Genomic DNA, 18,376 nt, shown 5'->3' with positions numbered 1-18,376 from the left:
AGATGCTGAGAGTGACAGAGTGAGAGTTTGAAGTTCTTACATAAGCGAGAGGCAGTGAGAAGTCACCCGCCCACCACATCCCTCCATTCCTGTTCGCACCCCCCATCCTACCATCTGTGGCCCCCGTGGGCCCTGACTTGCTAAGGTGCTGGTGGGCATGGCCTTGGGAGCACTGGGGTCCATACATAGCCTCGTAGCATGAAGGTCTACTCCAGGGCCCTGGCCAGGCTGGACTGTAGTGACAGTACCAGCACCAGGAATGGGGCCACGATGCGATCTTTGGGTAGAAATCACCTTTTTGGGCTTGAGTTTGTCTTTCTAGAATGCACATGGTCCCTTATCCCAGGGAGGTTGTAAAGACCACAACTGGAGATCTTTAAATTGATGATGGTGGCCTAGCAAAGCCTTGTGACTGCACAGCCCCTAACAGTTTACAAAATACGTCCATGACGAGGATGGGTCCTTTAGAGTCCCCGACGTTCTGTGAAGTGGGTGGCACAGGTTGGGGGTCCCGCATTTACCCATGGAAAGGGGACTTAATGGGGTTATGTAATTTGCATGAAAATCACAGAACCTGAAGTGGTGGGTGAGATTCAAATGACTTGGAGCTAAGAGCTTGGATTCAGTACTTAATAATAACTTGCTGTGACAATCTCAGAGAGAATCCAAATGTCAGCGCCAAATTAACCAGCAAAAAAGACAGATGGAAGTTTTTCGTCCTCGCTTAGCTCCTAGCCTTGAAACACAGCCCTCGGGTTTTCACCCGCCCGGAACATCACCGTTGGTGGCAGGAGAGGGTAGGTGGGGAAGGACCGAGGACCGGGGCCTGGTCAGGTGTGAGGTGGCGGCAGGAATGTACCCTTAACGCTGGTCCATACCTTCCAGATCTGGCAGGGGATTGACATTGAGACCAAGATGCACGTCCGCTTCCTTAACATGGAAGCCATGGCCCTCTGCCACTGACCCGCCGCCACCTTCGCAGAGAAACCGCACTTTGCAATGGGGCCGCCTCCCCGTGTAGCTGGAGCAGCCCAGGCCCGGCGGACAGCCTCATCCTGCAGCACCGGTACACAGCCAAGGCTCGTCCGCACACGTTGTGTCTTGTAGGGTATGGTATGTGGGACTTTGCTGTTTTTATCTCCAATAAAAAAAAAAAAAAAAGTTTGTTAATTAACGTGGCCTCTGTCAGTTCCTCACATCCATTAAAGTGGCCTGGTCACTCAGTAGCATGAGACTGACTATGAGGAATAAGCAACGACAAAATTATTTTATTTTATTTATTTTGGAGACGGGGCCTCCACCTGTCACCTAGGCTGGAGTGCAGGCGGGATCGCGGCGCATTGCAGCTCTGACCTCCTGGGCACAAGCAGTCTTCCGGCCTCAGGCTTCCAAGGAGCTGCGGCTACAGGTGCGCACCACCACGCCCGGCTAGTTTTTACATTTTTTGTAACGACAGGGTCTTCGTATGTTGCCCAGGCTGGTCCCTTACGACTGGGCTCAAGCGATCCTCCCGCCTCTGTTTCCCAAAGTGCTAGGATTACAGGCGTGAGCCACCACACCCAGCCTAAATAATATTGAAAGGTTGGTTTGGCAGAAGGATTGTTCTCTTTTGTTTATTTTGGGTAAAGTATCTGCTGTTCTTCCTATGTAAGTCCTGGGAACCCCTCCACCTTCTCCATCCTAGGGAGTAAAATAAGGAGAAGCAGCTCCTGCCCTGTGTGGGCTTCTGAGGTGGCCAGGACTCAGGCGGCGGGGCCTCCTCACCATCACAGCCACATCTGTTTACTGATGGAGAAAGCATCTGGAGCCCTGAGCCTGTGCCTGCTGCGGGGATGCACCTGCCCCCGCTGTGTTGGTCAGTGGGCGTGGGGAGTTAGGGCCTGGCTGGCTGACCCGGGACCCCCAACTCCTCACGGTGGTGGTAAGGGGGTGTGGTCTGCCAGCCACGGCTGTGCCCTGGCTCTTTCTGGCAGGCCTGGGCCAGTTGCAGGACCCAGGGCCCTGCAGCGCTCCAGGAAGCAGCGGCAGTGGAAGCTGGCTAGGTAAGGATCCCTGACAACTTCAGTTATCACCCTGTGGGGACTGGCTAGAGCTGGGGGCAGGGAAACAAAGGTTGTTGGTCGCAGTGGCCTGGAGTCAGCAGAGGACTGGCACCTGTGGGATGTGGAGAGCTGTGTCCTGGAGGCGCTGGGACAGCCCGCTGAGTGTGACTTCCCCATCTCCCTGTGTGGGCTGCCAGTTCATGAATGTGGCATTGAGGACCCTGGATTGCTGTGCAAGGTGGGCCAACCTTTGCTTTCCAGGCCTCTTTCTGGTGCTGAAGTTCACAAAACACCCAGTTCCTTTATTGACCCTCCCTGGGTGGTGTCATTCTAGCCTTCCAAGAGAGTTCTCTTGATAACTGGCAATGGGTATTATTTGCATTCTTGGCATTTTCATTCATAGTTTTCATATGAAGCATGCTTTATCTTTACTACAAGCCCACACCTTCCAGTTCAGAATTTAAAATGTTCGAAAAGGCAGGCCATGGAGTCTGCCCCCCACCCCTGTCCCCCCACCCCCAGGCTTCTCTTCTCAGGGGCAGATGTGTTAGCGCCTGCCGTAGGGTCCTTCCAGAGCCATTGCACGCACGTGGAAGCGGCAGGCAGCATTCTTAGTTCACTCCACTTTTTGTAAATGGTGATGTCTGCAGGGCTTCAGCGTCTGCCCCATGAGGTTCCAGGTGGAAACTTGTGAACAGAGGAAGTGAGCCCAGGGCGCCTCTGCTTTTTTGCCCCCCCACCCCACCCCCAGCATGCCCCTTCTTTTTATTTTATTTTGTATTTTATTTATTTTACTATTTGAGACAGGGTCTCACTCTGTCGCCCAGGGTTGCAGTGGAGTGGCGCAATCTCAGCTCACTTCAACCTCCGTCTCCCAGGCTCAAGCAATCTCCTACCTCAGCCTCCCAGGTAGCTGAGACTACAGGTACCCACCACCATGCCCCGCTAATTTTTGTATTTTTGGTAGATACAGGGTCTCCCCATGTTTCCCAGGCTAGTTTTGAACTCCTGAGCTCATGCAATCCACCCACCTCTGCTTCCCAAAGCACTGGTAGTGCCCAGCCCTACCCTCTACATTAAAGGCTCAGGGAGTTCATTCGGTACAGCCCGTCATAAGCGCAGCCCCCGGACGCTGTTCTAGGAGACGGTGACTTGTGCTTAAGGCTGCAAACGCACGGAGCCCAGACGGTGCTGGGAGGCCCCATCTCCACTCTAGCATTGAGCCTGGTGTGGTCTCAGTGGGGACCCTAGGCTGGGGAGTGGCAACAGGGGGAGCCTCAGCCTCACACCAGGGACCCCTGGCCATGTGCTTGTGGACAGTTGTCACATCTGAGGCAATGGTGGGCACAGCAGGCAGAAACACTGTTGTTGGATGCGTTCCCACGGTGCTGAGCACCTGCTCCCCGAGGGCTGCCACGCCCCTGCCCCCTCGAGAGGTGCCTGAGGGTTCTGAGTGTTCCATGGATGAATATTGACTTCAACAGGTGTATAACTGTTTTAATACGTGTAAGAAAAAAACTAACTTCACCACACACCAGGGAGTCCATGGGATGCTGCTTAGGATGACTGAAAGTTAGAACTTAAATTTAAAAACACAGCCAAGCAGCACAGGGAGCTAAAAGGCCAGGCGACCCGCTACACAGGGAGCAGGCGAATGGCCCCGGGAAAGTGAGTGCGGCCTGGGGAGGCTCAGCCTTTGGTTAATACGCACAACCTCCTGGGGAGGTGCCAAGCTGCAGCTGAGAGGCTCTGGACTCCGTGCTGTCATTGTCATTGTAAGCACCTGGCAGAGCCTGGTAGACACCAGACAGCAGCGTGTGCCGCTCTAGTCTCTCCTGAGGCCTCTGTCTCTGCAGGTCGGTGGCTGGAGGCAGGTTCAGTCTCTGGGGAGGTGAAATTGCATGGTCTGAAATCACCTCTGGAACTCTGCTTCTCAGTCTAGGACTCCATTCAACACTCAAAGCTGCAGGGCAGGCCGGGCACAGTGGGTGGCTCATACCTGTGCTTTTGGGAGGCCGAGGCAGGCAAATCACTTGGGGTCAGGAGTTCGAGCCCAGTCTGGCCAACATGGAGAAACACTGTCTCTACTAAAAATACAAAAATTAGCTGGGCATGGTGGTGGGCGCCTGTAGTCCCAGCTACTCAGGAGGCTGAGGCGGGAGAATCGCTTAAACCCGGGAGGTGGAGGCTGCAGTGAGCCAAGATCACGCCGCTGCACTCCAGCCTGGGTGACAGAGCAAGGCTCTGTCTCAAAAAAAAAAAAAAAAAAAAAAGCTGCAGGGCCAAGACAGAGGTCTCTGTTTCCTTCCCTCAAGCGCTAACTACATAGTGGGAAAGACAAAGCCCCTGGGACTTCCAGGTGGATCCCAGGTGGTTTCCTCTGGAGGGAAGTGGGACGCGATCCCCTCACCCACTCTCCCTGCCTTCCCCTGCTGCTTGGGAGCATCTTGGTCCCCTGGCTGCTGGCAGAAGGCACCTAGAAAGTCACTAGGACAGCCTGGTGGGGATCGGCCTTACTGTAAGAACCGACCTCTACCAGCCCCCATGCACCTTGCCCTGTTCTGCCCATGTGAGCAGGACGATCTGCGGTGCCACTGAGCAGGAGGGCACACTGGCACCGCCACTATAGGCCTCAGCTTTTCTGGGACTCTCCCAGTTTGCTTTGATTTGGTTCTTTTCAACAAAGGCAGTTCATTAATGTAAAGTGTTTTTATAAATAAGTCACCTTCCGTCAGCCCCGTGCCCTGAGTTTTCATTTGGGAGATGTGGCCACGATGGACACACATCAAATGTGCTCCCTGTTTGGGCCACTGAGGCCTGCCTGATGTCTTTGAAGCTTTGGGCTGCCACTTATCTAAACAGCTCATTAAAATGAGGTTGAGTCACGGCGAACCCGGTCCGCACCCCTCGGAAGAAAGCTCATCTGTGCGTCATCGCTGAGGGTCCTCTAACTGGCAGGGTTAGGGCTCCACCAGAGCATGGACACAGAAATCACCTGGCGCTCTCCTGCCCGGCTCCTGGCATTGTCTGTAGCATCCTGAGAACAATCAGGGTTGGCGATGAGTTGGTGCAAACCTGCTCAGAAGGGGCAGGCTGTGCATCTTGTGGCGCTGCTGGCCTCTGATCAACAGAGACCGAGGGTCGCTGCTCCGGACACGGATCTTGGTCAGCCTCACCATCTGGGCACTGCAGTCTGTGCCTTGGACTGGAGGCAGGTGGTTCAGAAATGGCTTTTGTTACCTGCTGGACAATGGGGCGTGCCTGCGAGGGGATTTCTGGCCTCACAGACCCTGGCCCAAGTGCAGCAAACCCCGCTTGTCGCTGGATGGGGACAGGAATGGAATGACTGGGTCACCTCAACTTGAGCAGCCCGAAGGAGGTGATGTGTTTGCCCTGAAACCCGGTTGGTAGGTGAGTGATGACCATGTACACAGGTTAACAGCCTTCCTTCCATCAGAAATGGCACCAGTGACTAAAAGGAACTAGGCAGAAATCAACACTAAGTCAAATATTTGAAGGAAGCTGATAAGGTCATCCTTTGAGGGCCACAGGCCATGGGTGGAGAAGACTGAGCAGGGGCGGCATCGTCAGCCTGCTGGACGCCAGGGGAGGTCACCTCTGTCCATACTTTTCAGCCATCTGCCAGGAATAGAGTCGAAAGCAGGCTGTACTCCTAATATCGCCGTATTACCAAGGGGAAAGGTTGGCTTTTGGATATTGAAAGAATATGGCAATTTGACACAAACACTCTAATTTGGTTGGTTTACAAAAGGGCTGTGTGATGGAAATGGAATATGAGGAGCTCAGGGGACACACTGCAGCCACGTTAAGCATGAATTATGGATAAGGGAACGGAGTAAGATGACAGCAGCTTCCAGCTCTGGCCAAATACCCGCTTAGGGAACGAATTATTGCTAGACTTTAACAAAACAATGCTGTTGTTTTCTGGGCCAAGGAACTGGAAAGTTCTTTTTATACTTTGCTAATGGGAGACAGGTCATCTGTGGATCTGATCCTTGTCATGGAGCAGTTGAACCTGTCCCCACCTGCCTGCAGTTAACGAGGCTGCAGCTGAACTCTGCTGTGCTGGAAATGGCGCCGTGTGACTTAAGTAGGCTGATGGAGAGTTAAAAATACAAGTTGCCTTGGCAAGGCTTTTGCAAACACCTGCCTTGCAGGCTGTCCTCCCACACAGCGACCTTGGGAAAGCCAGGAAAAGCTGAGTAGGGGGAGCCAGGGTGTAACCGCACTTCCCGGGGTGCTGGCGGTGTCTCTTTCCTCTTGCAGAATTTGCACGTGGCTGTCAGCAGGGGCTTGGTGGTGGACCAGCCTGGTCCTAGGAGGACTCACGACTCTGAGGAGGACGTGGTGGCTGCTCAGCCCTCTCATCTGCTTGTTGACCAAGTCAGCAAGGGACTGGGCTCCATCTCACAGAGGAAGGGCTTGCGCCCCGTGAGTGGCTCTGACGGGGTGGCAGTGGTCAGGGGTCCTGCTGAAGAGCTGGCCGCCATGTCTGTCTTAGAGAAACGACAAGGCAGCGTTTGTCCTAATGTTGGGCAAGGGAAGAAAAGACAGGGCGTGACGGCTCAGCTGGAGGGGCTTCCCCTTCCCTTCCTAGGGAACAAAATGGCCCCCAGTGCAGAGCAGTCAAACGGCTGCTTCTGGAAGCCCACGCTGGGCATCAGAGGCCCAAAGTGGGCTGGGAACAACATGGCACCCGCCGGAGCCCAGCAAGAGGGAATCTGCCATCGCACATTAGAGACAGCGCTTGTCCAAGTCGCCGCAGGCCCCTGCAGCGGTAGCCAGGTAACCATCTGGCCTGGCTGTGTGGGTGTCGCAGGCAGGCCTGTGTGGCTCACAGCACCTCGGCCCGGCTGGCCGTGAGCTCAGTGCTGCTGCAGCTGCTGCTCAGAGCGAAGGCTCCGTCAGGCAGCGGGAGACAGCCCTGTTGGAGCCCCTGTATCGACCTGCTCGGAATAGCAGCCGCGGGACAGTTGTCATGAGAAGGCTGGACCCTCCCCGGGGTAAGCCGTTTCTCTGCAACTGTAAGCAAAGTGGGTTTGCAGTGGCCAGCATCTGCCATCTAACACGTGTGGTGGGAAGCGCTAGCCCCTGGAACGTGGGGCCTTTAGCTCTCAAGAGGGGGGATGGGGGTGAAGGACTTCATCTTGGGGGTGTCAGCCTTCCCTTTCAGGAAGGACCAAGCCCTTTTCTTGGGGAAATTCCGTTTCCCTCCGATCAGCTGAAAGCCTGGCCTTCAGACAGGGCGGGGAGCTGTGCTTTGTAGAAGGTGCTGCCATTCATGGAGTATCTCTGAGACATCAATTATTGCCTGGGCAACAGCAGCACCAGGGCGGCACATGGCTTGGGTTGCAAAACACACTCTAGTGGCAGAGACGAATTCTCGGGGGGGGGGGGGGGGGCGGGCTGCAGTCCCTTCAAGAATCTGATGAGAGGTAACCACGTTTTTTCCCAGAAAATGCCCTCATGCACCATCTCACACACAGCAGGTCCTTGAATAGCATCATTTTATTCAATGTCATTTTGTTATAACATTGAGAAAAAAATTGATTCCCGGCTGGGGCCACTGTCTGTGTACAGTCTGGACGTCCTCCCGGTCTGAGTGTTTTCTGGGCACTCGTTTCCTCCCACGCCCCAAAGATGTGCAGGTGAGGTTTGTTGGTGTCTGGTCGCAGTCTGAGTGTGTGTGTGAGGTGAGTGTGCCCTGTGATGGGAGGGCGTCCTGTCCAGGGTGGGTCCCTGCCTTGCACACTGAGCTGCTGGGATAGGCTCTGGTCGCCCACCACCTTGAACTGGAATAACTGAGTTGGAAAATGAAAGAAGGAATGAATAAAAATTATTGTAAAATAAAAATTGCCTCCCCTAACCATACACATGCACAATAGTACATGACGCTGTGCACGAGTGCCCAGTGAGCCCAGTCTGGTGTTTGACCTGTGTGGTGGAAGGAGGCGCTCCTGACAGTTTTTGCTTTGCAAACATTTATTTTGTGATATAACCCACCATCGCTACAACTGCCAACACCCACAGAAGTCACCAAAAATTGGGTAATTGTTTTTAGTAATTTTTCTTAAATGTATGTATAACTCATGTCTACTTAATGTTTAATATTAGAAGTGTTTGGCTTCAAGTTCTAAAGTTTGGTGATGTTTTTATGGCCAGCAATATGCCGTGGGAACTTAACTCTTGTTTACATCCATTAGCCTATAGTAAAATTAGTTTCATTATACATCATTTTGCTTAAAGTTGCAAGTTCTTTTTTTGAGACAAAGTCTCGCTCTATTGCCCAGGCTGGAGTGCAGTGGTGCGATCTCCGCTCACTGCAACCTCTGCCTCTTGGCTGCAAGCGATTCTCCTGCCTCAGCCTCCCGAGCAGTTGTGATTACAGGCACGCACCACCAGGCCTGGCTAAGTTTTGTGGTTTTAGTAGAGATGGGGTTTCACCATGTTGGCCAGGCTGGTCTTGAACTCCTGATCTCAGGTGATCCGCCTGCCTCGGCCTCCCTAAGTGCAGAGATTACAGGCCTGAGCCACCTTGCCCGGCCAAAATTAGTTCATTATACCTCATTTTGCTTACAGTTGCAGTTCTAAGAATACCTATTGATGATGGTTGGTGATGAGTTACTGTACCATGTGGCAGGTCTCCTGGATCCTGGGCTGGGAGCCCCTGTAGTGGAGGTTCTGGGAAAACGCACGTGACTGTGGGTTTACAAAACCAAACCATGGTGGGAGGTAAGATTTCAAGGGGGTGGAAAGAGAGCTGGAACCGTGGCATACCAGGGGATTATCACTGTATGCCTTGCCCAAGTTAAAATAACTTGACCAATAAATTCAAAGCATTTAATATTAGAACAACTACGGACATCATAAAGCAGAAAGCAAGTCCGACCGTGTTTTGAGACGCGACATGAGATCTTCCGCGTTTCACCGTCCAGCTCCCCCGGCAGCATGCTTGAGTGTCTCCACCTGTGGGGAGCCGGGGATGGAGGCATCTCTGGGAGGGACTAAAGGAGGAAAGTAGAGGACCAGTTGGCTGAAACCTCAGAACTTGTGAAGGGGTCTGGATAAAGGTAAGGGGGCTTAATTTGGATAAATGTTGGCTTATAAAGGAGCATTTCTCCTTCCCCTGTCAGTGTAATTGATTGCAGGGTGTTCAGGTTTGCAGCAGAAAACGCTGCCTGAAGTTGGTGTGCTTGAAGGTAACAGCTTGGATCCAGTAAGTTTTCCTTTACAAAACCCAGGCAACTTTCATGAGTGGCAGGTACGTTACAAACAGGCTTTGCGGTGGGAGGGTCTACACTTGTGAGATTTTTATACTGGACCAGCTGCTGGCTGCTGTAATTCTGGGTCTAATGACTTTACACTCAGTTACCTTTAATTGCTGCAAACTAGGAAGGGAGAATGCCCCTGCAAAATGAACTGGGAATGCAGACTTAGAAGGGGCTGCTTTTTGAAAAGAAAAATATTTTCCCCCGTGGTCCAGATGCTTTAAGACTATGAGAGAGAAAGGGCGGGGCTTGATAAGAACCTTCTTTTTTTTTTTTTTTTTTTTTTGAGACGGAGTCTCGCTCTGTCGCCCAGGCTGGAGTGCAGTGGCCAGATCTCAGCTCACTGCAAGCTCCGCCTCCCGGGTTTACAGCATTCTCCTGCCTCAGCCTCCCGAGTAGCTGGGACTACAGGCACCCACCACCTCGTCCGGCTAGTTTTTGGTATTTTTTAGTAGAGACGGGGTTTCACCGGGTTAGCCAGGATGGTCTCGATCTCCTGACTTCATGATCCGCCCGTCTCGGCCTCCCAAAGTGCTGGGATTACAGGCTTGAGCCACCGCACCCGACCAAGCCAGGTCACCAGCAAGCAGTCTGACCACCACATGACGACAACGAAGGTAAACAAAACCCTGCATTTGCTGCCTACAGGCCGTCTCCACTTAGGAAGCCAGCTGGCTGAAAGGAAGCAGAACACCCTCCGGTCCATCTGCCTGCAGGAAGGCGGGGTCGGAAGGAAAGCACTCTGGACGGGAGGCCACGCTTCCCAGCCGCAGCTCTGTCTGTTCCGTTCCCCTGTGTAGTTGGAGATGAATGTGGAATAGCTGCATACCTTAAGCAATCTGAAAAACCTTCCAGAACCTTCAAGACGTGAAGGTTCCAGGCTTTGGAGTCATGGCCAGCATTTCACGCTGATATATACGCATGTGCAACTGAGAGGACTCGGGTTTTCTCTGGAATGAGTGTGGATAGACGGTTCCCACGTGGCAGGTACTTCCACATCCTCAGGTACCTTTTCTCTTCCTCATGGCTCCTTGTACCTTTTTGTTTTATCAAGAGTTGTATATTTTGTCTTTTAATTTTTTTGTCAAAAACTGCTTCTGAGCCGGGTGCAGTGACTCACACCTGTAATCCCAGCACTTTGGGAGGCTGAGGCAGGCGGATTATTTGAGGTCAGAAGTTTGAGACCAGCCTGGCCAACATGGCAAAACCCTGTCTCTACTAAAAATACACAAATTAGCCAGGCGTGATGGCAGGAGAATCACTTGAACCCAGGAGGCAGAGGTTGCAGTGAGCCGAGATCAGGCCACTGCTCTCCAGCCTGGGCGACAGAGTGAGGCTCCACCTAAAAAAAAAACGAAAAACAAAAAACAAAAAACCCCTGCTTTTGGCTTTATATTAACTATTGGTTTTCTATTCCGTTAATGTCTGATTTTATCCTGATTTAACCCCTGCCTTCTGCTTGCTTTGGGATTGCGGCTACCTTTTCTGAGCTGAGGTGCCAGCCCCTCCCAGCCTCATCCCCTGGGTTTTGTATTCAGTGCTTTTACTGTCAACCCAGTCTAGAGAGTTTATAGTTTGTTTTTATTAACTTCTTTAAATCCAAGTGAATTCGGGAGTGTCTGGAATTGTCTTATTTTGCTTTTTGTTGATTTCTCACTATTCTGCATGGGGGTCAATTCCTAGAAAAGCAGGGTGCAGTGCCCAGGGGTGTGGCCCACAGGGTGCGGTGTCTGAGGGTGTGGCCCACAGGGTGCGGTAGCTGAGGGTGCGGCCCACAGGGTGCGGTGTCTGAGGGTGCGGCCCACAGGGTGCGGTGTCTCGGGGGTTGGAGCGGTTCTATAATTTGGCCTGTATGGTGCGAATCTTTGTGTATCTGAGCTGTTCTTTGTGGCCTTCGTACAGGGTGGTTTTTTGTCATGTTCTATGTGTATCTGAAATTCTATACACATCTATTGGATCCAGCTTGTTAGCAATATTAAGTAAATCTTCCAGATCTTTACTTTTTCTCACTGATTTGCCTGCTATGAGAATGGAATTTTATTGCTCTTTGTAGTTCTATCAGTTTTTGCTTTGATATTCTGAAGGTATATTAGGTGGATGCTGTTGCGTTTAGAACTGTTGAAAATCAAGAGTAAGGCAATGGCTTGCTTCCAGAATACTTTGGAAATGGCAGCTCTGTATCACACTGAACAGTTCTCTCCTGTCCTGTTCATCTTGATGGCTGTTTAGTCAATGAATATTTAGAAAATATTTGCTTTGTAACACACATCATAGACACAACAGTAAGCAAAATAGTCATTAATGACTAAACTGTGTAAGTATATAATTATAAACCATGGTAAAAGCTGTGAAGAAAAAGTACTGCTCTACCAGCTTGCTACTGGAAGGTGGTGGTGGCAAGTGTCACAGAAGAGCACCCTAAGTAAATACAGGGAAAAGGACATGGAGGTTATTGCCTTTGAGGCCAGGGACAAGCACATCCAAAGGCCCTCAGAGGAAAAGAGGGAAGGGACTGGAGACTGGAAAGATGGCCTGCAGGGCTGGAGCTGGGAAGGTGAACACAGAGAAGCTGGTTGAGCAGGGACCATATGGGACCCCACAGCAAGATCCCTGAGGTGTCCTGAGGGAGCTGAGGCCAGAGTGGCCGGCTGGGTGGGGAAGGAGGCTACGTTTGTGTTGGCAGCATGTGGGACTTGAGCCCCAGCATGCCCCAGGCGCTGGGGAAGTGCAGGGGTCAGGGAGACACATGCCGTCAGGCACAGCACCCTGGGCCGCCTTCTTCCCCTAAACATTTACCACCCGTGTAGAGCCGCCTGGAGTTTTAATGTGGATAAAACTGGTTCTTCCCATTTTTCTCCTTGCTCCTGAGGCACGTCCCTAAACGTGGTTATAGGGAAAGGCCAGTGCGAGGTCATAGTAGTGAGTGGCCATGGCGTCACAAGATGAACGGCAGACAGGGAGAGGGCTCTGGAAGGCCAGCTGGTCCACTGCAAACTCGTAAGCACGGATCAGCCCCCGGTGTCTAGAAAGAGCACAAAGATGGTGACAGGTCAGGGCTGCCTCGCTGGCCCTCACCCCGGCTGCTTCTGTCTTTGCAGGAGGCATTCTCCTGAGACCAGACAGAGGTTCATCTTCACAAAGGTGTCCTCCGGGCACACAGCATCAGATACTCACAGTCCCAGGCTTAGCGGTCAACGTGGGGGTGCACAAGTCGGATGGGCGCAGTGAGTGTCACAGGGCAAGGACTCAAGAGGATGGGCCTTGCTCCTGTGACAGGATTCTAACCACAGCAGACCCCTCAGCATACGGCCTGCCCTCCCTCTCTGCACAGCCGGCAGCGTGGACTCGCCCCACGGGGCTGCTGTGCATCAGATGCTAGGCACTCAATACAGGTCAGCATCGATGTTTACGTTCCCAATTCCTAGAAAGGCAGGGCCCTGCCTGAGGGTATAGCCCATAGGGTGCAATGTGTCATGGGGGCGGGGGTTCTATACATCAATCAAACTAAGATGGTCTCTGACTCGCCCAGCCCCACCACTAACCTCCTGTGAGTGAAGCTGTCCAGGTCGACGTTTCGCATCACTGTCTGGTAGGGCACGTTGGCCGTGATGAGGCTGTGGCTGCTGAATGAGATGTGCTGCACGGGGTGTCTGGAAGGCAGAGGGAGAGAGCTCGTAAGGGGGCATCCACTGGGCCTGCACACAGCCTGCACTTGCTGCCACAGACCTGGGAGTTCCGAGCTGCAGGGGATTCTAGAACCCATAAAGCTAAGCTTCTCTTTCAGAGGGAACAGGCCCCCACGGAAGCAGTGTCTCACCTCAGCTCCCAAAGCTCAGGTGAGCAGGCCATGCTTTGGGCATGACTTTGTGAACAGGTCTGCATGCCCCGTACGCATGCTGGCATCTGCCCCAACCACCTGGTACATTCCAGACATAAAGGACACTCCCTACTGGAGCTGAATCAACCACGTGCAACAGAGACTGGTCCACCGCTGCCTCCCTGGGCAAGTCCCTTGAGCTCTCCCAGCCAGGCTCTCCATCATCTATGGAGCACTGGGGACACGTTCACTGCTGATCCAGGAAGGCGCCCCCGATCCGGCTCACAGGGCTGCAGTGACACACGTCCCCTGGGTGGTGAAAGCACGTTTGGGAAATCTGGGAACAAAATGGCTCCAAGTCTGTTGAACAGAGGTTTGCGTTTTTTCTGAACCTCTTGTGCAGTACCTGCTGTGGTCACGGCACTGAGCTAGGAGACACTGAATTAAAAAGATGTCTCATCCAGGTGGATGCCTGACCCAGGGAGGGCCCTAGCTAGTGAAGAAGGTAAGATGCAGTCCCAGAAAACGTGACTAGTGCTTCTGTAGCACGAGCGAAGTTACAAGCTACAAAGACTGCGTGATGCAGAATTAAGTGCTGGGAGGAGGAGCAGAAGGGGGGAGGGTCTGTTGGGAGGGCTGCACAGGAGGGGCGAGGCCTGTGTGGGCTGGGCCAGGGCTGCTCTCCTTGACTAAAACAGAGGGTTCTTGGGAGTGAGGGAAACTAGGGAGCAGCCCCTACCTCCCCGGGGTTGGGACACCCACAGCAGGAACGTGGTGGTGGATTTGAATGGGGCCTGGAGGATGAGAAAGACCCGCAGAGGGAGGGCAGGCTTGGTGGAGGCCTGCAGCATGGCAGACTGACGGCACCCTGTCAGGCAGGCGAGGACCTGGGCTGAAGAGACTGAGGCCTGGCAGCAGGCACTGCAGGTGTAGGCCTTGAGTAAGTCAGTGAGTTCTGGGCAGGAGACCGTGTGTCTGTCAGCCTTGTGCTGGTGAAAACAGTGACCGCATGGGGGACAAGCCCAGGTCGCACAGGGACAGAGGCAGTGCTGGGACAGGGCCACACCTCTGGGGAAGGCCTTCCTTACCTAGGCTTCATCTCAGTGGCCTGTCCCAGGGGTGCAGCTTTGTAGAGAGAAAAATGAGATCTGCTGGAGTGTGAGGCCGGCAGCTATCCCTTAGGACCTGGATGGCTGATCCAGCAACGCTTTAAAACAAATACTGAGTTTTCCTCAAAGGCAAATGCTTCCGGGAATTTCGGTGCAGTTTTAGTTGCCATTTGGCACCACCTGGTGGCAATTCAGTGCATCAGCATGGAAGTCAGAAAAACGGCCCAGGCGACAGGGACAGGGACAGCCACAGCAAGGGGGCGGGCCTAGGCAGTACCCAGGGCTCTGTCTGATAAAATCTGCCAGCCCCAGTGTTCGCCAACACCGCCCTCCAAGGAAGAGGCGCATTCTGCATGTAAGCCTGCCGCCTCTTGAGACGCCTGGCAAACTGCTGGCCTTGCATGAAGAGCAGGTCGCTGCTCAGGTCAGGTTCTCAGAGGCCGGTTTACCTGGATTTGCAGTAAGTGGGGAACAAATCTGAGTTCACTGCGAGGGCCTGGCCCTGTTTCTGCTCTTCTATGTTGTCATGCTCACAGGCCACTGGCCCAGAATCACCTTGTTTTTGTAGAGATGGGGTTTCATTCTGTCACCCAGGCTGGAGTACAGTGGCACAGTCCCTGCAGCCTCAAACCCCTGGGCTCCATGGAGCAATCCTCCCCTGTCAGCCTCCGGAGTCACTGGGACTAGAGGTGCACGCCACCATGCCTGGAGGATTTTGAAAGAGGCAGGGAGACCCTGGGTTGCCCAGGCCAGTCTCAAACCCCTGGCCTTGAGAGCTCCTCAGTGTCCTGAGTGGCTGGGATTACAGGTAAGCCAGCATGCCTGGCCGGATGTCTCTTCACAGCAGTGTTGAGGGGCAGCGAGGGAGAGGGCCCCGTTGCCTTTATCCCCACCTGTCTCAAAGGCAGGGTCTCCAGTTCGAGGCCTGCAGCGCGAGGTAGAGGTGGTGGCGGTGGCCTCAAGTCAGCTCTGACGAGCCTGCCCCGGGCTGGGCTGCTGCTCTGAAGGTCAGGAGCAGGCTCACTGGAAATGTCTTAACCAGTTAGGCACCAATGGCATAAACCTACCCACATCTGTGACGCCAACAGCCTGTGCTTAGGGTAGTGTATATTTATATCTCCAATAATGGTGTTAAAGGTGCAAACGACAAATTCCTCCTTCACTGGAGCCTGAACCCCTTCAGTCTTAAGTGCTCTTCTATGTAAACGGCACGAGGACAGTCTAAGCAGCGGACAGTACCATGGTTACACATGACAGACTCGAGTGGAGGACAGCGGCCGGGCCAGCCCTGCCTTCCACCTGTGGGCAGGTGGGGTGTCACATCCTGGCCTAGCCCAGCAAGTTTCCTATGTTTTTGAGTTCCCTTTTCTGTTTATTAAGATGGAGAAATCCTAAAATAATCAGAATAGCACTTGCAAAAAAGTAGTTTCATTCTTAGACAAAGCTGGGCCTGACTAATGTTGAATTGTGGCGATCTGAATGATGTCAGAGACAGGAACTGCATCCCCAGTGACCAGCGCCATTTCCAAGCCTGTTTCCTCCTCTGCAGAGTGGTGCTGGCACAGCAGCTGGCTCCTAGGATCACAGTGAGGATTCACCTGGCGAAGCTGGGGGGTAGGGGGCATTTAGCACCATTCCTGGTGCAGGCTGATTAGTGCTGCCTTCCCTGTTGCTACTAGAAACTCCCAAGAGTGTCTGGAATGCACCTTACCCAGAATACACCTCCCACAGCTTTTGGTTCGTCCGATAATCCCACACGGACACCAGGCCTTCCTGGCCTCCGCTGACGATCTTCCAGTCGTCCATCTGCACGGCAGAGACCCCAAGCTGGTGGGCAGAGAGCGACAGGGCGATGTTACCGCTGCGGAGGTCATGGATCCTCACCCTGGACAGGCCCAAGAAGAGCAGAGAAGGGAAATGGGGTTAGAGTCAAAGCTTGAAATGAACAAACTCCCCCTTCACTGTGCTGGTCTATGCGCGACACTGCTATGAAAAACTCCTCAGCTGCAAACATCAATAACAAGGACATCAACCTTTATCTCCTCATTAGTAGACTGTCAGGGAGGACCCACACCATCTCATCTGAATGGTTTAAAAGCACATGGAGCAAGAAAGACGCAGGCCAAGGACAGTGGCTGCCCACGTTACCTGCCTAACAGGGAAAAGCCACCTGCGTGACTGCACGCGCAGGTTGGCCTGAGAAGCCTGTCCCAGCAGTAGGTGTATTGCCCAGAATGGTAATTTTGCTGTTGGTAAAATAACCTGTTAAGGTGGCAAGAGCTACAAAGCCAGACACCCCAGATCCTCACCCGGTTAGGAAAAGAACACCTTTTGGGTATTTCACTTGACTTTGTAAGTTCATCGCTGTCTTGTTGGAAGTGAGAAAGGAAAAGCCTTTATACTTGATACGCACAGCAGAGCGGGGATAAAGGTATGTGTACCTTGGGCAGTCACTGATTGAAATAATTACTTGCCTTATAATAATCCACATTTCTTTCAGAACCTCTTTAAAAACTGCTTTTTATGTATGTTGAATTTTTCACGAGGAAAAGTTAGATAATGGGACAGAAATCTCGTATCCACAACCACCACCACCATACTTAGTTTCTATAATAAGCCACAAAGGCTAAAAGTAAATCAAATTGATTATATTTAATAAATGTAAAGATGAGCTTAAAAGACCCTATGATGCAAGTTGAAAAGGAAAAGACAGTCCCTGCCCTGAAAAGACCCCAGCATCTAGCAAGGAACAGGACAAAGACAAGGATATATGATTAAAAACGCATGTCTGGCCCAAAAGCTGTGGAGAGACAGGATTCTCTGAAACACGTCCCATGCCCTGACTCTAGTTATGCAAGCATGCGCACACACAACGTCGATTTTCCAAGTTCTGAGGGAAAATTATTTTAAACCAACAATTCTCTATCTAGCTTAGCTCCCAAGTTTGAAGGCATAATAGACTTTTTTTTCTTTAACAGAAAAGGACTCAAAGTGAACTACCTGTGGATACTCTCTGAAAGAAAGTGGCATAGCAAAATACCAGAACAAGAAGACAGATGGCTTAAGTGGGACCTGATGTGTCTGCTGGATCCATGGAGGCACATAGGACAAACCTTCCTATTAACAAGAAGAGCTGCCAATGGATCACAAAGTAAAAATATATGCTATGCGTGAAAAACACATCTGCAAATGAGGAAGAAAAAATGTTACAATTTTAATATTTCAAGGCAAAAGCATTTGCTGAGAACACTTATAACAGTGAAGGGGCAGTTTACTCAATGTTTGGTCAGACCTGGAAAAACAAAACTCCATGGATCACATTTCTTTTTCTAGGTTTTGTTTTTTATTATTTTTTTAAAGACAGGGTCTCACTCCTGTCACCCAGGCTGGAGTGTAGTGGCACTGCAGCCTCAACTTCCTGGGCTCAGGTGATCCTCTCACCTCAGCCTCCCGAGTAGCTGGGACTACAAGCACGTGCCACCACACCAGGCTAATTTTTATTATTTTCAGTAGAGATGGTTTTGCCATGTTGCTCAGGCTGGTCTCGAACTCCTGGGCTCAAGGGATCCACCCACTCAGCCTCCTAAAGTGCCGGGATTACAGGCATGTGCCACTGCACCCAGCCTGTTTTTGGGTTTTTGGTTTTTAATTGTTTCTTCAGTCATTATAATTTATTCAGAAATAATCTATTTCTATTTCTTGAATTTTAAAAATCTCCAAATCTGAAAACTTAGATGAGTAAATGGCTTTCTGGGAAAATAAGAATTATCAAAACGAATCCCCAGGAGACAGAAAATCCAAGTAGATAAAATAACAAATAGCAGCCTGAGGAAGCCAGCAAGGGGCAACAGTCCCTACAGAAAAAGAACAAGTCACTTTGGCCAGACCAGTAAGGACCAGCTGCCTCCAGGGCTAAGTTAACTGTTCCACAGCCTAGGAAAAGGAGGAAAGCCTCCAAATTCTCCATGAAGCCAGCATTCTATTACCAAAGCCTAAAGCTGAGAGCACGATTGAAGAAAACTACATATCCGAGTGAAATATCAAGAACAGACTCCACAGCAAGATGCCACAGACAAGGGAATCAACAAAAAACCACCTGGTCATGTCCACGGAGGCCGA

General features: G+C 51.9%; 2 protein-coding genes across 9 annotated transcripts in view; one reads left to right on the top strand and one right to left on the bottom strand.

The window, feature by feature from the left end:
• Positions 1–17,289, top strand: part of TESC (tescalcin) — a 76,209-nt gene extending 58,920 nt beyond the window's left edge. For 4 of the 6 annotated variants that reach the window (XM_037996475.2, XM_008004855.3, XM_037996473.2 and 1 more), the window contains one exon: positions 886–1,167. In XM_037996475.2, the coding sequence (XP_037852403.1) occupies positions 886–963 (78 nt within the window). In that variant the 3' untranslated portion in view covers positions 964–1,167. Of the gene's footprint in view, positions 1–885; positions 1,168–17,235 lie in introns of those variants that run through there. The other 2 variants (XR_005239839.2, XM_037996474.2) reach the window with 2 other exon arrangements.
• Positions 10,892–18,376, bottom strand: part of FBXW8 (F-box and WD repeat domain containing 8) — a 111,820-nt gene continuing 104,335 nt past the window's right edge. For all 3 annotated transcript variants that reach the window (XM_008004857.3, XM_008004858.3, XM_008004859.3), the window contains 3 exons: positions 15,969–16,142; positions 12,874–12,981; positions 10,892–12,353 (listed from right to left, as the gene is read on the bottom strand). In XM_008004857.3, coding sequence (XP_008003048.1) covers positions 12,209–12,353; positions 12,874–12,981; positions 15,969–16,142 — 427 coding nt within the window. In that variant the 3' untranslated portion in view covers positions 10,892–12,208. The remainder of the gene's footprint in view (positions 12,354–12,873; positions 12,982–15,968; positions 16,143–18,376) is intronic.

This window comes from Chlorocebus sabaeus, chromosome 11 (assembly GCF_047675955.1).
Source record: "Chlorocebus sabaeus isolate Y175 chromosome 11, mChlSab1.0.hap1, whole genome shotgun sequence".
In the NCBI taxonomy this organism is placed as follows: Eukaryota; Metazoa; Chordata; class Mammalia; order Primates; family Cercopithecidae; genus Chlorocebus; species Chlorocebus sabaeus.
Note: the sequence above shows the minus strand (reverse complement) of the source record. Positions and strands in the feature narration are given on the sequence as shown.